Source organism: Lissotriton helveticus, chromosome 7, assembly GCF_964261635.1.
Source record: "Lissotriton helveticus chromosome 7, aLisHel1.1, whole genome shotgun sequence".
Classification (NCBI taxonomy): Eukaryota; Metazoa; Chordata; class Amphibia; order Caudata; family Salamandridae; genus Lissotriton; species Lissotriton helveticus.
This window is the reverse complement of record NC_136068.1, coordinates 2,135,739-2,151,485: the sequence shown is the minus strand read 5'-3', so window position 1 is coordinate 2,151,485 and position 15,747 is coordinate 2,135,739. Positions and strand designations below refer to the sequence as shown.

Genomic DNA, 15,747 nt, shown 5'->3' with positions numbered 1-15,747 from the left:
TGGGTATTGGTGTTGGTGCACGATAGGATGCAGGGCTCAGGGTTGACCAGCACTACTGACTGCACTAGAAGGTCGTGAGCTGCAGGTATCCAGAATCTCTCAGTACTAGTACCCCACTCAAAGAAAATGTCTCCCCGGCCCAAATACGGCTGGAATTTGAGGTCCAAAGACAAACGGTGGAAAGGAGTGCTTATGTTAAAAGTTGGCATAAAATCTGAAGTGCTGAGGCAGGATCTCTAAACTCCCACCTCTGGAACGCCTTACTTCATCAAGAAAAATGCTCAGCCAGGGATTACTTGTTTGACTCCACTGGGCCTGCCTGAACTCTGGGCCGTTCCAACAGATCATCTTTCCTTTAACAAAAAGCAGTGAAAAAAACAACATCCATGTTATCTGTTTTAGAAGACAAAGCAATTCTTACTAAAAAGGCACACAGCTGGATAGAGCTCAGTCACTATGCAAGGACCCAATCCCAAGCCTAACTAAGTGCAGGAGTCCAAATAAGAACAAAGGAAAACATCTTGAAGCCTCGTTTGGGGGTAATTGCGATTAAACCCCATCTCCCACCATGGGATAGTAGAGGAGGTATTCCGACTTGTCGTTTATGCGGGAAGGAGGACATTAGTCATGTAATTTGCAATTGTCCCAACTTAAAGGATATAAGATGCACATTCTAACGTCCCTTCTTCAGGTTTTACGGCATCCGGTCCTGTAGGCAGGCAGTGAACCTTTGCTTCAACCCTGTTGACATCCACCTTAACTGTCGGCTAACAAAATTCTTTGAGACTGTAACCAAGAGACTTAAAAAACTGTCGTTATACATTAAAGATAAGAGTACAAGGGCTTCAGGAGGAAGCTCCCAAGAAATGAATAATAACACTTTATAGTTGTACCAGTGTTTTTACTTACTGCCCAAAGGATAAGAAAATGCTGCTCATATGCAAAATTAACTTAATATCTTACTTTAATTGCACCCGAACTTTAAATGACCAAGTCTCTAATTTGAACAATGAACTTGGTTAAGAGGTGTCATGCAGCTTGGAAAGTAATGGTAGTTATTGTCAGTTCAGCACTACTTGAAATACAAGAATTTATGAGTATTGTCTTATAACCCCTTGAGTGCTGCCGTTGGCCAACGGTCGTCGCGAGCACTACCTTGGTAGTGCGCACGTCCGTTGGCCGACGTGGCTGCACCCGTTTCTTCGAACGTTCAGCACTGGCGCAGAACGTTCGAAGCAACAAACTGGTTAAAGCAGCAATTGCACAAAATGGGAATATTTTATTGATCTTTTTTAATGTTGTCTTTAAATGTAATAATTTGTGTACAATGGGAATTTTTATTATGTATTTGCAAAGATTTTAATTAATCAAGCAAAAATAAACCTCTTATCTTATCTCACTCGGAGATGGTTACCATTGCGAATGAGACTTACTCTCCCATTTAGTATGCACACGTTGACTCTCCCAAGATGGCTGCTGAGTTTCAACTGTAATCCTTTTTTAGGTGTAATTTTATATGTTGCATCCGCTTATTCGCATGCTATGTTATTGTTCATTTCGCCAGTCAATGTACCCGTTAACCAGGGCACTCCCTCTCAAATAGGATATCCTTGTTTATGGGAGCTACTTGTTGCTTATGCCTGTCTATGCCAGGCTCCAAAATTCTTTCCTAGATATGACAAAAGTGTTCTCAGCTTGGGCCCCACAATGTCTTCAATTCATTTATTTACTCCGAGTTTTATATAGCGTGGCCATGACCCTATCAGAGCGCTTCATAATTCCATAACCAAGAAACTTTTGACGGCCAGTTTGGCACAAACCTTTAAGCAAACATTAACAAACGTAAATCTGATGAAAACATTAACAAATATAAATAATCAGATTGGGCAATTGTGCTTACTATAGCATACATACAATGTCTAACTTTTACAAAAGATCTATCTGTTAGTGCTGCCAGTTATCATTTGTAGTGTCTTTCTGCCATGTGAAGTGTAAAAAGAATGCAGGATCTTCTGTACAGCAGCGAGGACGAATCCCCCTGATCATCTGAAGCAGCGATGGGGTTATGGGAAGGGTGGAAATGACTGCCACCTAAGCAAGATGGCGATATTCAGCCTCCGGATCTCAGGCGGGGTGCGGCTTGTAAACGGGATCTGTAGATGATATGGCGCAGAGGTTAAATTCAGTTTATTCAGGTTGCAGAGCGTTTAATGAGGCTGCAGGGGGTCCTGAAGGAGGGAAAAGTCGACCCGGGACCTTAAATGCAAGTCGAATGCTCCCCAATCGTAGAAATAGGTCACAAGCCACTGGCACCGCAGATCCGCTAGGAGAAAAAAAGAATAAATATAAATAAATCTTATAAAATAAAATCAATAAATGTTAGTTTCAGGATGTGACTAGTTGGCATGCGGATAGTCTGTAACTTTTCACAAACCCTCACGTGGTTGCAGTCGTGTTACCTTTATAATGAACAGGATGACATGACGTGGGTAAAGAACAGGACATTCTTTGTGGTTTTAGTGAGAGTTTTATTTCCGAAGCAGCAAAGCCCGCCTAGAAGCTTCTGCAACATTAATTAACGTTTATTTTTCTGTTCTTTAAGATGATCCTTTAATGTACTTTTTTTTCTTTTTTTTTTTTTTAAATATTTGTACGTTTTTAGACATGATGAATACATTGTATCTACTTAGTCGGTTTGGTGCTGCTCGTTGTCAGTCCCCTTGAGTAGTATATTTGTTGCTCAAATGTGAATTTGCCTTGAAAAAATAAGACTAGAGGGGCTTGGCAAAACCGGAATAGTTGGTTTAATTAAATTCAGCTGTCGCGAGAGCAGGCGACAGTCCGACTCTGAAGACTGTCTCAAAGCGCATTGGTTTCAGCCGTTATTTTATACATTACATGAAGCATCATAAAGTAATTTGTACATTGCTTCGGAGACAGAAATCTGGGCCTAATTACAAGGCCATATATCTGGTCATTTGATAAGCGCAGGTGGGTCTCGACCTTGTGTGGCCACAGTGTGGGGCGAGTGGGTACATGTCCAGGTATCCTGCATGGAGAGCGCATAATCACTGCGTGTAGTGTGCATGCTGTGTTCTGTTTAGCTGAGTGTTCCTAACTTAGTGTGGCATTTGACTTTATAGTGCTTTGGGAATGCGTTCCCCTCCGGCCAAACGTGTTTTATTGGGGCCATTCTCCAAAGACCATTGTGGTTTCGCTGCCTATCTGTGGGATTGATTTGGGGTTCCTGTTTGCTCGTTTAAGGATTAAGTGTCACCCCACCGTTGATCTGTCCATTGGTTGCTTCAGGCCTTGGTCGCAGGGCCTGTCTGACAATGTACTTCTGACTCAATGGTTGAGGGGGAGGTCAATATGTGTGCCATCAACAATGGTGAAGCAGGTTCATTATTATAGGCACATATAGCGTGACATGCATTGATATCACATTTCCCAATATTAACATATTTTCATTTCAGTTCAGTTAGGAGTCTTATCTGGGAGATGACAATGTTGTTTTTTATGTAGGTAGATTAGTCTTTTGGGGAGCCATTCTGATTCCTCTGGGTGTTTCTGAAACCTTCTTCCAAATCATAAATGCCTGTAGGCAACCAAACTGTCTGAATGGCGTTAATGTCATGAAGTTTGGCTGTTTCAGACTTCCTCGCTGATTTCATATGTGGGCGGTATTATAAAGGAACTCTACCTTCTGCTTTCTGAGATGGAGCTTTTTTGAGGGACATAGCTTGGGGTTCATTCAGTACGCCAGGCCTATTCTGTGTTGAGGCAGGAGTCATTTAAAAGGTTTTACTCCTAATGCAGGAACTCAAGATTTTGTGGTGCACGGACAGATTTCCTTTCGAACCAGTCTTTTGAGATTCTCTCTACACTTCTTTTGTGAGTTTGATGTTTGGGGGGCCCTGTGATTTTGAATCTGTGTTGTCTCTTTGCCTTCCTAGTATGTAGCGAATTATATTCATTGTATTGTGTATTGATCTACATTTTACAGGCTAGATTATTCACCTTCGATAAATGTTCCTTAGTCTTACTCATATTTTGAGAGCTGTTTCTAACTATCAACTGTGCTTGTGTTGACTTGCTCTGATTAGGATTGGTGCCTCGTTGTTTGGCTCAGTTTTGATTTTACTGTTCGTGGTTTTTCTTTGATTTATTTTCTAATTTTGTGCTTTCGTTCAACAGGTGGTTTGAGCTTCTTCATACAGATAAATCAACATTTGGAATAAGTGAAAGTGTGCCTTTATCGGACTTGCAGATCTTCTTTGTGCTCACTACTGGACCATTGTGATTTCTGCGCTCCTCTCACTGTGTCCCCTCGCCAGGGGCACCTGGAACTGTATTGAAAAGTTTGTTTCTAGTTTTTCTGCATATGGCAACAGTGAGGACAGAAAACCCTCTGGTGATGACACTGGGGGGTTTAAATGGGCAAACTAAGGCACAGCAGGGTTTGGCACCTGGACTTTCTACCTCTGGACAGTCTGCAAAGTCTGCCACATCTGCACAGTTTGCCACCCAGCAGCAAGCCCCGCCTGGAAGTGCAACACTCAAGTTCGTATACTACTTAATTTACAATTCGTATTGCATGTCAAAGGCCAATACATCCTTCCTTCCTACACAACAGAAGAGAAGTCTGGGAACCTTAATGTGGTTTGTAATGGATAGCAAGATGGTTCTGTTCAGCCCTTTGGGTTCGCATCGGAGCCTCTTTTAGGGTTACAACTAAAGTTTGATTCCAAACAGTGCTTCCTATAGATTTACTGGTCCTCCATCTTAGACCTAGTTCAGGTTTTGTTCTGTTTGTCTTTATATTCCCTGATCTGCTTTCAACCCCCTCCTGTGCAGTCCGTTTTAGGTCGGGCCTGGACAGCGCATGCACTGCTCTGCGAGGCACAGCGTGTTAGAGTATGGAATTTAAGCTCCGCCTACTCTCCCCCCATATTTTTAATTGGCTTGTGTCATTCTCCTTTGTAAATGCTGGATTCTGATTCGTCAATATGCTTGTTAGTCCCTCCTTAGTACTGCCTTGTCTTCGTTTGTAACCTCCCATGGGGACTGGCCCTTTTACTTCTGTTATACGGATGTCCGATTTAGTCTGTAAGCACTATTTTCTTTACTAAGTTTCTCCTACTACAGGCACAACCTGCTTTCCTGCAGCATTCAGCGCGCTATGAGCTCATTCACTTTCCAAGCCGCTTGCGACAATGGCTGCCGAGGTCTTGCATTCACAACAATTTGAGCTATTGGCATTGTAAATGACAATGCCTTTTATTTATGAGTTAATGACCAAACCAGATAAATAAATGGCATTGTAATTTACAATGCAAATAGCATAAACTCTCGCAAAAGCAAGACCTACTGCATTGCAAATGCTTGTTCCGTTGACCCTACCAGACACCGCAAGCTGTCTCATTGCAAACGACTTCTTGTCATCTTCCCAAGAACTTGCAATGGGCTTCAAGCCTGTCCGTTGCTGACCCTTCCAGCTGCCTTCTCATGTGCTTCTCTCCCACAGCTCTTTGATCTTTGTGCTTCTGGACTCCCCTGTAGACTCCTCTTTGCTCTCTCGTTCTGAGGTGCTCCTCTCCTCACGCTCTGTCTCCTCACACCCATGGGAATCTCCCTTCGCCCCAGTTGTTTTCTCCATAGTGTGCTTCTCCCTCTGTCCTCCTTGTTGTTCCTTCCCTCATGTTTTCCATTACGAAGTCCAACCTGCTACCCCCACTCACTCCTCTGGTGCAATCCCATGAAGGCCCCACATCACTGTCCACTTCTTGATTTTTTCCAATATATTTATTTGTTTTGGAGGAAATGGGCAGCAAAGTAACGCAGACTTTTCTGTTTTCAAAGTAAGTCCTCTTATGCTACTTTATTTTGATATATATTTTACAATGTGTCAATCCATCATGGATCATAAATGAAAAATGCTCCCTGTGTCCCTCACACGTCATAGGGCATGTGTGCATGCCTACAAAATGACATGGATGCACCATTACTCCTTCTGTCCGTCCCCCCACCCCCTTTTTGTGGTATACAACATCCGCATTTTTGCGGATACAGCATGAACAAAAGGCCCTGGCCAAGCCTATAGGGTTTCAAGGCAAGATCAGTTGGCTTTGCCAATGCTTGTGTTACTCTGTAACCGAAAATCATCTCTACCTATCTCACCTGCCATTTCCTAGCGGATGAGTCCAGCAATAAAAGTAATGTTGCAAAAGCTGTATTGCTGCAGGTTTGTTAAGATGTTACATCACTGAGGACCAAGGCGCAGCGGAGTGGTGTGGCTCACTGGTTTGGGGCGGCAGACCCGGAAGCAGAGAACGGCCCGGGACCAGCGTTCAATTCCCGACGCGGCAGGGTCGTGGACCAGGGTCAGCGGACTCGATAATTCTCGCCTCGGTGCCTACTCTAACCAGGGATCACACTCTGCAACTCTGGGCATTAGCTTGCCTCATCTCTACAACGGCCCCCCACATTCGCCGGGGATGCCTGGTTTCACCTTGGAGATACCCAGTAGGGACCATCTCACAGGGATAGCCAGGATGGGTTCCCCAGCGGTCTACAGCGCCACAACGCCTCCGGGCAGCAGTGCGCTTTACAAGACACGTACATACATTACATTACTTCAGGCTGTTACCAGAAATGGCTATTATGTGACTACCACCAAGACGAAGAGCAGGGCACCCTTTTCAGGTACTATCCTTAGCCTGTAATGAATTGTGCGCTGTGGAGCCGCCTCTTTAAATACACAAAGAAATATTTCTATTTTAGAAGAAACAACAACGTCGAGCAAGCCCTCTGAATTACCTCACACATTGGCACGGTTACCAGTTGTAACTGATGTTTAAATGGGTGCTCTGGTGATTGGAACAACTTGGTGAAACAGACTTCAAGTGTACAGGTTCGAATTATGACGAGGGGTGGCTGCTGGAGAGAGAGAGACGCATTTTCAAATGGCAGGCTACATGTAATGTGAAAATGTCTCCTGTTATGAGTATTGAACCTTCATATCTTTTCACAAAACCGCTGACCGCTAATGTGTACATGGGTCTAGGTCATGAGATCCAGCACTGTTTGGTGCCAGGGGGAGGCAGGGGCTTGTGTTTCTAATTAAACGCCTGGAGAGCTCTTGAAAGCTACCTGGTCTTTTCAGGCACAGATTAATCTGGAGTTGACTGACAGAACTGTGACTAAAACCGTAATATTCAATCCCATGGCAGAGAGGCCAGCTTAGTTTCTTTGTCTGCCTATGTGTGATCATTTTTAGCTCAAAAAGGGGTCAATTACAGTGCATATTTGCATACTATTGGAATTAAGTATTGCCAGTTGTTCTGGGAGTCAAATACTATCGCAAGCCGGTAGCGGCTTTAGAAGTGTTTGTTTAAATAAACAGGAAAGAGGAGTGGGAGGCACCAAGGTTCCCAGATTAAACTGATTTGGTCATCTGTGATGTCACTGACCATGTCTAGTGATTGTAATATGTGAGGTCATAAGCAGTGCGTTGCGGGTGCGCGAGTTAGTGTTGGCTCAGCTAACTGACTGCTGAATTTCTCTGGTTTTATATGAATGTAATGTCAGCCAAACTATAACGTCCCTGTATCCTTAGGTTTTTTTCAGTGAATTTCTAAGGTTTTTTTAAATTCCATTTCCTACCTATAACTTCTCTATAACCTTTGTTTTTTCAGTGAGGGTTTTTTAAGTAGGAATGGCGCCTGCAAAGTGGGGTGTGGTCTCTGACAAGCTTTCAGGAATCCCCCTGGGTAGGACTTATAGAAAGTACCCGGAGGGCTTCTTGGCTCCCAAGGTCCCTCATCATACAAGATGACTTAATCACACAATCAATAGTGCGCCAGGAGACGCGTTTGCAGAGTGGTGGAGAAAGTGGGCGTGGTCTCCAAAGACTTCTTAGCAATGCTGCTGTGTGGGACTTATTCATGGGGTTATTCGCCCCAAGGTACTTAATTGCCCCAACTAATAGTGCACCAGGAGGTGTGTTTTCAGAGTGGTAGAGGAAGGAGGCGGGCAATGAAGACCTCTCAGCAATCCCGCAGTGTGGGGCTTACTGACAGTAACAGGAGCAGTAGTTGCCCCACAAGGACGTCCTTGGGGGCCAACAACTCCTCCTGTTACCTCCAGTAAGTCCCAGTCCATTGTGTGTTTTAGCCACATGGATGTTGTTGTCCCCAGGGCTGCGAGGGGGCCTTGTTGCACCCGCAGTGGTGGTCCCCAGAGCTGCCATGGGGGGGGGGGGAGAAGAGTCCTTGCTGCCACCCCTGCATTATGTAAATTGAAAGCCCCCAGGAGGTAGCGATCCCCGGGCCTGCGGAGTGGGGTGGGGTCGGGTCTCCTGGGTCCCCCATTTTATTTATAGGTGAAGCCCCGGGGAGATGGTGGTCCCCAGGGTTTCGGGGGGGGGTCTATGTGCCCCCCCTCACATTATTTAAATTGGAAGCCCCAGTGAAGTGGCTGGCCCTGGGGCTGACCGATCCACATCCTCCCGGTTTTGTTTATAGATGAAGCCCCGGGTAGGTGACACTCCCGGGGTTCGGGAAGGTCTAAGCGCCCCCCCACTTATAAAACTGTAATCTTTGGGGAGATGGTGGTTTCCGGGGCAGGGGTAAAGGCCTGTACGGCTTTCATTAAAAAAAAAAGCCCAGGGGAGGAGGTGGTCCCCAGGGCAATATTGAGTCCCAGGAGGGGGGGGGCCTGTGTGCCCCCTTCATTATTATATATATTTTTTTAATGCCCCGGGACCTGGCCCACCCCGGGCGGAAAGCAAACGAACATGTGCTTTTTCGGTAAATGCGCCCCATGCCGTGGTTTCAATCTAATGGCAGCCGCAGACCTCTCTCTAGATGCAGCTCGTCTAAAGGAAGGGGCGTGGTCTCTATTAATGTAAAAGCGTAGCATGGGGGGCTTGAAAACAAAAAACAAGTAATGCATGTACCCAGTATGTAAACAGGAAATTCATGTGTGCAACCATATCAACATGTCAGCTCTTGGAGACTGGTTGGTCTGACTTTGGAACAATTGGAAAAAGTTTTCTTCACCCTGGTGATCTAAGGTGTACTGTTGGGAAATGTTTGTTGTTCGGTCAGCGCTGGGGTCGACCGAGCTGATTTAAATTTTACAGCTCAACGCTTCGGTTAAAAAACAAAAAACCAAGGCACACGAAGGGCAAAGATGGGGACACAAATTAGGAAGCATCCAAGCAGATTTACGTGCAGGGTGTGTATAAAAGAATTGAAAATGCGATGAAGCAGCCACCATTACTGAAACTGGCATCCAGTGCATGCTGTGTACATTAAGTAAATAGTTTTCGGAACTGCTAATAAACTCCAGAGTAAAAAAACATGTAAAAGTGTCAGTCGTAATAGAAGGTAACAACCGAAGACAGGGTGGTACTAAGGAGGGACTAATAAGCTTCTTAACAAAGTAGAAGCCAACATTTACAAAGGACATTGACACAAGCCACTGAAAAATATGGGCAGATAGTGGGTCGAGCTTCAAGTACATACCTAAGTGCAGCATGTCTCGTAGAGACCGTGCCAGCGCTGCCTGGACGAGACCTAAAGAAAGCAGTGTTTGCGCACTTCTGACATTGGGCTAAACTTTGACTAGATTTGAGATAGATGTTTGTGCTATATTTGGCTGTTTCTTCTCTAGTGGCCCTCTTGGCAGACTTATTGCAGAGCCCACGCTCCTCGCACTCTAAGTTGTTGGGGAGATCTTCAGGTATGTCAGGGAAACACAAAAAGTCAAAATACAGGCGTCCTTTGACTTATCCCCATTGGTTGGCAGACACGACGTGGGATCCTGAACGTCGTCGCTCAGAGGCTCTGTCTCTGGAGCCTACTAATGAGACTGCTCCTCACCTTCCTCCTTTTTCGGAAGCCAGAACATTATCCTGCCCAAATTCAGAATTTCTATGAGGCCTTGTACCTCATATTATGCAGCCTGGCTCAGCTGGCGCTCCTTTGGGCTCTGCGGAGTCGGTTGGAGGCTCTGGGACTTCAACGCCGTCAGCTCTGGCACTGAAGGGTCCACGTGGGTCCAGGCCTTGGTCCGGATCAATGTCTTTCGATCTGACTTGACCGTCCTCGGCGTACACGCTCCCGGCGTAGACCGTTCCTATGCTTGGTGCCCACCCTGTCCCCGAAGTGGACATGGGGCTGGACCCACGTCGTTCCAATGTTCATGCCTGGCGTTCCTTTAGAGCCAGAAGGTGAGGAAGAGGTCTGGGAAGGGCTGCTGGATTCTTTAACTGACCAGCTTGAGGTACTGGACTGGAGAACGGACCTGGGTGATGCCAGTGGTCTGGACACTTCTCCTGACACTGGCCTGCTTTCTCCCCCCTACCACGGTTTCAGAGGAGCAAGCTTCCTATGCTTTGCTGATGAGAAAGGCAGCCGAGGTCCTCCGCCTCGAGCTCCTTACGGTGACAGTCAGAACTAACCTTCTGACAGAGGTCCTTCAGCCTGCGGCTTCTTCTGAACCCCTTTTCTCAGTTTAATGAAGCCCTCGCAGTCGTCCCAGGACAGGGGCTCCTGTGGATAAGGTGATTGCCCACTGCCCGCTCCGGGTAAACTACTGTTTATGACTAAACACCCCTCCCCTGAGAGCTTGGTAGTCAAGGCCTCTTCGTCAAAGGGCTCTTTCCCTTCTGCTCTCCCAGATAGGGAATCCTAAAAGCTGGACTATCTTGAGAAGAAAATGTTCTCTCCCTTCAGCTTGGCATCGCAGTCAGTGAATACTGCATGCCTCTTGGGCTGCTTCTCCCATTCTATCTGGATACGCTAGTGCAGGTGCTGCTTCAGTGCCCGGAGGAGGCCCGGGCCGTTCTCTCTCAAGCAGTAGCAGATGGGAGAGTCTGAGCCAAAGTCACCATACGATTTGGACTGGATGCCACTGATTCACTGGGCAGAATGATTGCCACTTTGGCAGCTGTAAGACGCTACGCCTGGTTGAGGCTTCTCAGCAGATGTCCAGTTTGATAGACATGCCCTTTGATGTCGCTCGCCTTTTTAGCAACAGGATTCTCGAGCTAAAGCCAGATCATTGGGCCTCTGGTTACCTCTCATCCATCTGTCTGCCTTTCATCCCTTCCCTGCTGAGAAATGCAGCTCTTGTCCACTTTAAATTCAAAAGGACTACATGGAGTCAAAAGTAAAAGATTGGTTTATTCAAGCTTAAGCTGATGTAAGACCAACAAGGAAAAAGCTGTTACCTGTTGGTAATGAATAACAACAAAGAATTATCCTTTCATATTTATAGAATACTTCAAACAAGTCTGCCTAAAGACCTCACTTCCCACCCCCGCATCCATTGGGAATTTTCTTCCAGTTATACATACAAAAAGAATAGCTATCCACACAACATTTTCAAGGTAAGTGATCACAAGCATCGCTTATTTGCAGATTGAATGGAAAAAGATCAGCGTAACTTTCCTTCTCAGAGAAGCACAAAATGTTAACAAAGTGTAATTATTCTTACAACCGCTTAGTATTTTACAAGGACATGGAGAGAATAAAATAAAAGAATGTACAATTTCAGAACATGCATGGTAAATTCCTTAAACAATGTTGTACAAAGTCGGGTGGATTTAAAAAAAAAATCTGTATTTATGTTCATATTATATAACATTTTCCTCAAATGGTCCTAGAACATGAGTTCAACATTTACCAGTTGCCTGCTATCACTAACCTATAGAATCAGTAATTGATAATTTGATTTGGTCACTCATATTATGACAGTACGTCATTTTCAGATATTCTCCATTATAAAATTGTTAAGAGTAAATAAGAAATAAATGGGCTTTTGTAAGAAGGCTAATCGGTGAGGGCACAAACGCTAATATCCCATATTTCTTCTTCTTGCATCATAAGCATATTCTGCTGTAGAACAGAAACTGAAGGGGGCTTGCATGCTTAAAGGAGCATACTGCAACACACGGGAAAACAACTGACCCATAGACAGCACCCTAAAATAATCCCTCCTATAACCAAGGCTATCACTAATAGTTTCCAACTTCATGTGAGCAGTACTTCTCTAAACCAACCCGACCAAGTCCAGTGTCCAGTATCCTGATGTATTTCAAAAGCAAAGTTTTTGAATGGCCACATTCACATTAGGAGCGTTATCTGGGATATATACACAGCAGGAGCTGCCAATTAATTTGCATACCCAACCCTTCTCTGCTAAAAGAATGTCTAATACAATCCGGTTTTGAATTGAAACAAGACGGGTAGCTTGCATTTCTACAGTAATGTTACTGAGTGCACCAGTATTCTCAATAACAGCTTCCACTACTCTGATCAATTGGCGCACTTGTTCACTATTGGACATAGGACCCCAAAACTGCACTATACCCTTCATTGCATCAATAAATTGCTGCCGGATGGTGTCTGTCTGGTCAACCTGTACTTCCTGTTTATTAAGTCGGTGTCCTGTGATAATCAGATTGTGAAAGGTAAGTGGGAGAATGAATAAATGTAATATAGAATCTGCCTGACCATCCTTTAGGGAGCCAGACATAAGCCTGATTTCGCAAACAAAACTGGTGTTTTGTGAATCTGCAAATGATGGAGAACTAGTGCAAATTAATATTCCTGTATGGGAGCAAATACTATTCCCAACAACAAGGGGCCCTTCACCTTGAGCACAATAGGGGGCGTTATGGGCATGCACAGGTATGGGTATCATAGCCACCTTGGACAGTTTTCTCTCATTAAAGGATAATAGCATAGAGGAGCTATCATAGCCTGTAAATTCCTCCTTCTCCTCCATAGTGCCATAGATTCTAACAGCATCTGGCCAGCATAGATAATAATGGTGATCCCTAAACCCGCTCTGTACTGCTGTATTAGTAACTGATATAAGCAAAATTCAATTCCCCCAGGACCCATTATAGGAGAAAGGTAGAGGAATAAGAGGTGCCTTCCTTTTGACTGAAGGTGTATCCACATATCCAACAAGCTGTGGCATTGTATTCAAGGTGGACATTATGTAAAACCTGAATGAATGTATTATTCACATATTGCAAGCAGTGTGCTTACTTATGAGGGGCAAGGGTTATGTACTGATGCTTTGGCATGGTGACTGATGCCACTGATTCAGAGACTTGGTGGTTTTCTTCTAACCACCAGAACAACCCCAGTGTTCCTAATATTATTATCAAAAGACATAGAAGCACAATAATTTTCACTTTCTTGGTCCAAAATTGTTGTATACCAGACACGAGTCTTTTTCTCGTGCCATAAATCGGAGGGTGATTTCCCAAACTGTCTCAGTTCAATACTCCTAGTCTTAACCATATTGTATTTGTACGTGATGTACAAATACCTGTTCTTGATGAGTGATGCTTCTCCTAATATTTTGTCTGTATGCTCAGACATTCTTCTTTTTTCCCCTTATCTTTTCCAAAAAGAGAACCAAATCAAAAACACTTAACAGCCAAAAGCAAAGTAACGTGGCTAACGCCTCCTTAAAAAAATCCCTATCTATTCTACCAAGGAATATCCCAAAGAGTTCCCAGTGTCCTTTACTTAAAAGCCTCACTGGCAAGCTTATGTACAGGTCCAGACATTGGCAATCTTGACCACCGATGGGTTGCTATCTCTCCAGAGATAATTTTTCATTCAAAGTCTATAGTTTTCGGCAGTCCTAGGTCACACATGTTACCTAGGCGAATCACAATCCGGATGCTCAAATAGAGGTATTGGTATCCATTTAGGCTCAACGGAAGTGAAGTTGACCAGTGGATGCACAACTGCGCCTACTTCAAATCAGCTCACAAAGATATTTGCTGTGGAATTTGTTCATTTTCGAATTTAGAAATTTCTTGCTTCACACATTGATCCTAGAACAAAGGCAATGGAGCTTTCATCCAATGTTTGTGTCCCATGCGCTTTAGAGCAGTCTGAGTGGCAAGTAGCACTTAAACCGGTCCGCATGGCTCAAGACTGGATTTTCTCTGAAAGTGACTGGTGAAGACCTAGTCTCCAGGCTTCGGATTATGACCTTGAACATTCAACACGAGGAGGGAGATTGGCCTTCACCTGTGAATGAATCCAACACAATTCTTTAGTCAGTTGGTCACAATAATTAACAAGCAGAGGATATTCAATTTCACAAAATGTAATAGGTCTAGGTACATCTCATACATTTGCAGGCCTCCCCATAACTACCTGGAATGGGGACAAACCCATTTTCGAGTGTTCAGTACCGTGCATTGAAAACAAAGCTATGGGCAAAGCATCAGGCCATTTTTTATTTTGTTTCAGCACATACCTTTCCCAGTTTTCCTTTCAAGACACCATTGTATCTTTCCACTAGGCCTGCAGCCTGTGGATGGTGGGCAGCATGAAACCTTTGCTTTATCTGCAAGACCTTGCAGGCCAGGTCCATCACTTGACCAATGAAGTGTGACCCATTGTTGCTCCAGAGCACTCCGAGCAAACCAAATCTTGAGAAGTGCTCCTTCAGGAGTTTTTTTGCAGTACTTAGGGCTGTGTTATGTCGTAGAGTGTAAACCTCCACCCACCTATTAAAGGTGTAAACCACCACTAAGACATACTTCAGCTTGCCCACTTGTTCCATTTCTATGAAATCCATTTGCAGGACTTCAAAGGGCAAATCTGGAGGTGCAGAATGGCCTGTTGGGATGGGGTACCTATTCCTGGATTATTATAGTGCATATCATGCATCTTTTGACATGGGAATCTGCCACCCTGGGAATCAATTTGTTGAACTGTGGTAAATAAATAAATAATACCTCTCTTTTTGAATGCATAAATGAATAACAGATAGCTCAATAAATAAGAGTCAAGATTCGAGGTAGTAGGAGTTTTGCAGGTTTTAATACAGCATAAGGACAGGAACGGGACAACCTGCATAGGAATAGGATGGCAGGGCCCAGCAGCTGCTGGGGCTGGATCTGGGATGAGCGCGCTAACATTTAATAACAATACACGATCATATATACTAAAACAGTTGCATTACAATACATACGATAGGCGGAGCAGTGGGTGTGATCAAAAGCAGTCGCGAAAGATAAGGGTGAAAGTAGGTGTAACAGAGGCGTATACATAGACATGTGATGCAAACGTAACAGAATATGTCATGAATGGGGTGGAAACCATGGAGGGGGCTACCTAAGGAGCCGGGACCTCTAACCTGATGGTGCGCGCAAACTGGCAATGACGTGTTACTAGGAGAAGCTGGGGGCTATGAACTCTGTGCTAGGAGCAGAGACTGAAGTCTGGAGAGTCAGGGCGACATGTACCTAAGCAGTATCTAGTATCTGATGTTTAGAGAACATGTTGATGGAATCCAAAAGTTATCGGGGTAAAGGCGAACAGACTCTAAGACTGGAGCATGCATTATTCTACATGTAGTGCGTGATGAAGAATATTAAATGCAGTATTTCTCTTACATGGAGACGTAGAGGCTAGACAATGACGGAAACTATTGATGCGATTCAGTAGCTTTAGGAATGCAGAGAAGGAGGGCTGTACTGATAACTCGAATCATAACATACTCTTGGCAGACTCAGAGGCAGAGCCAAGCTGAGCCGGGCACTGCGAGGCAGGAAATAAGTGAAGGGTCGAGGATACAGGTGGGGGCTGTATCGCTCCTCAGCGAGGGCTTCAGGAGACAGGAGCTGAAATCTGGTGTCCGGGCCCTTTTGAGGCCTAGAAACGGGGACTTTACAATGCATTAACATGCACACTGAGA

At 44.6% G+C, this 15,747-nt stretch overlaps 1 protein-coding gene across 2 annotated transcripts in view; it reads left to right on the top strand.

The window, feature by feature from the left end:
* LOC144767918 (putative ATP-dependent RNA helicase DDX6) overlaps positions 1-15,747 on the top strand; it is a 189,064-nt gene that overhangs the window by 12,573 nt on the left and 160,744 nt on the right. For both annotated transcript variants that reach the window (XM_078651257.1, XM_078651256.1), the window contains exon 2: positions 4,198-4,563. In XM_078651257.1, the coding sequence (XP_078507383.1) occupies positions 4,385-4,563 (179 nt within the window). In that variant the 5' untranslated portion in view covers positions 4,198-4,384. The remainder of the gene's footprint in view (positions 1-4,197; positions 4,564-15,747) is intronic.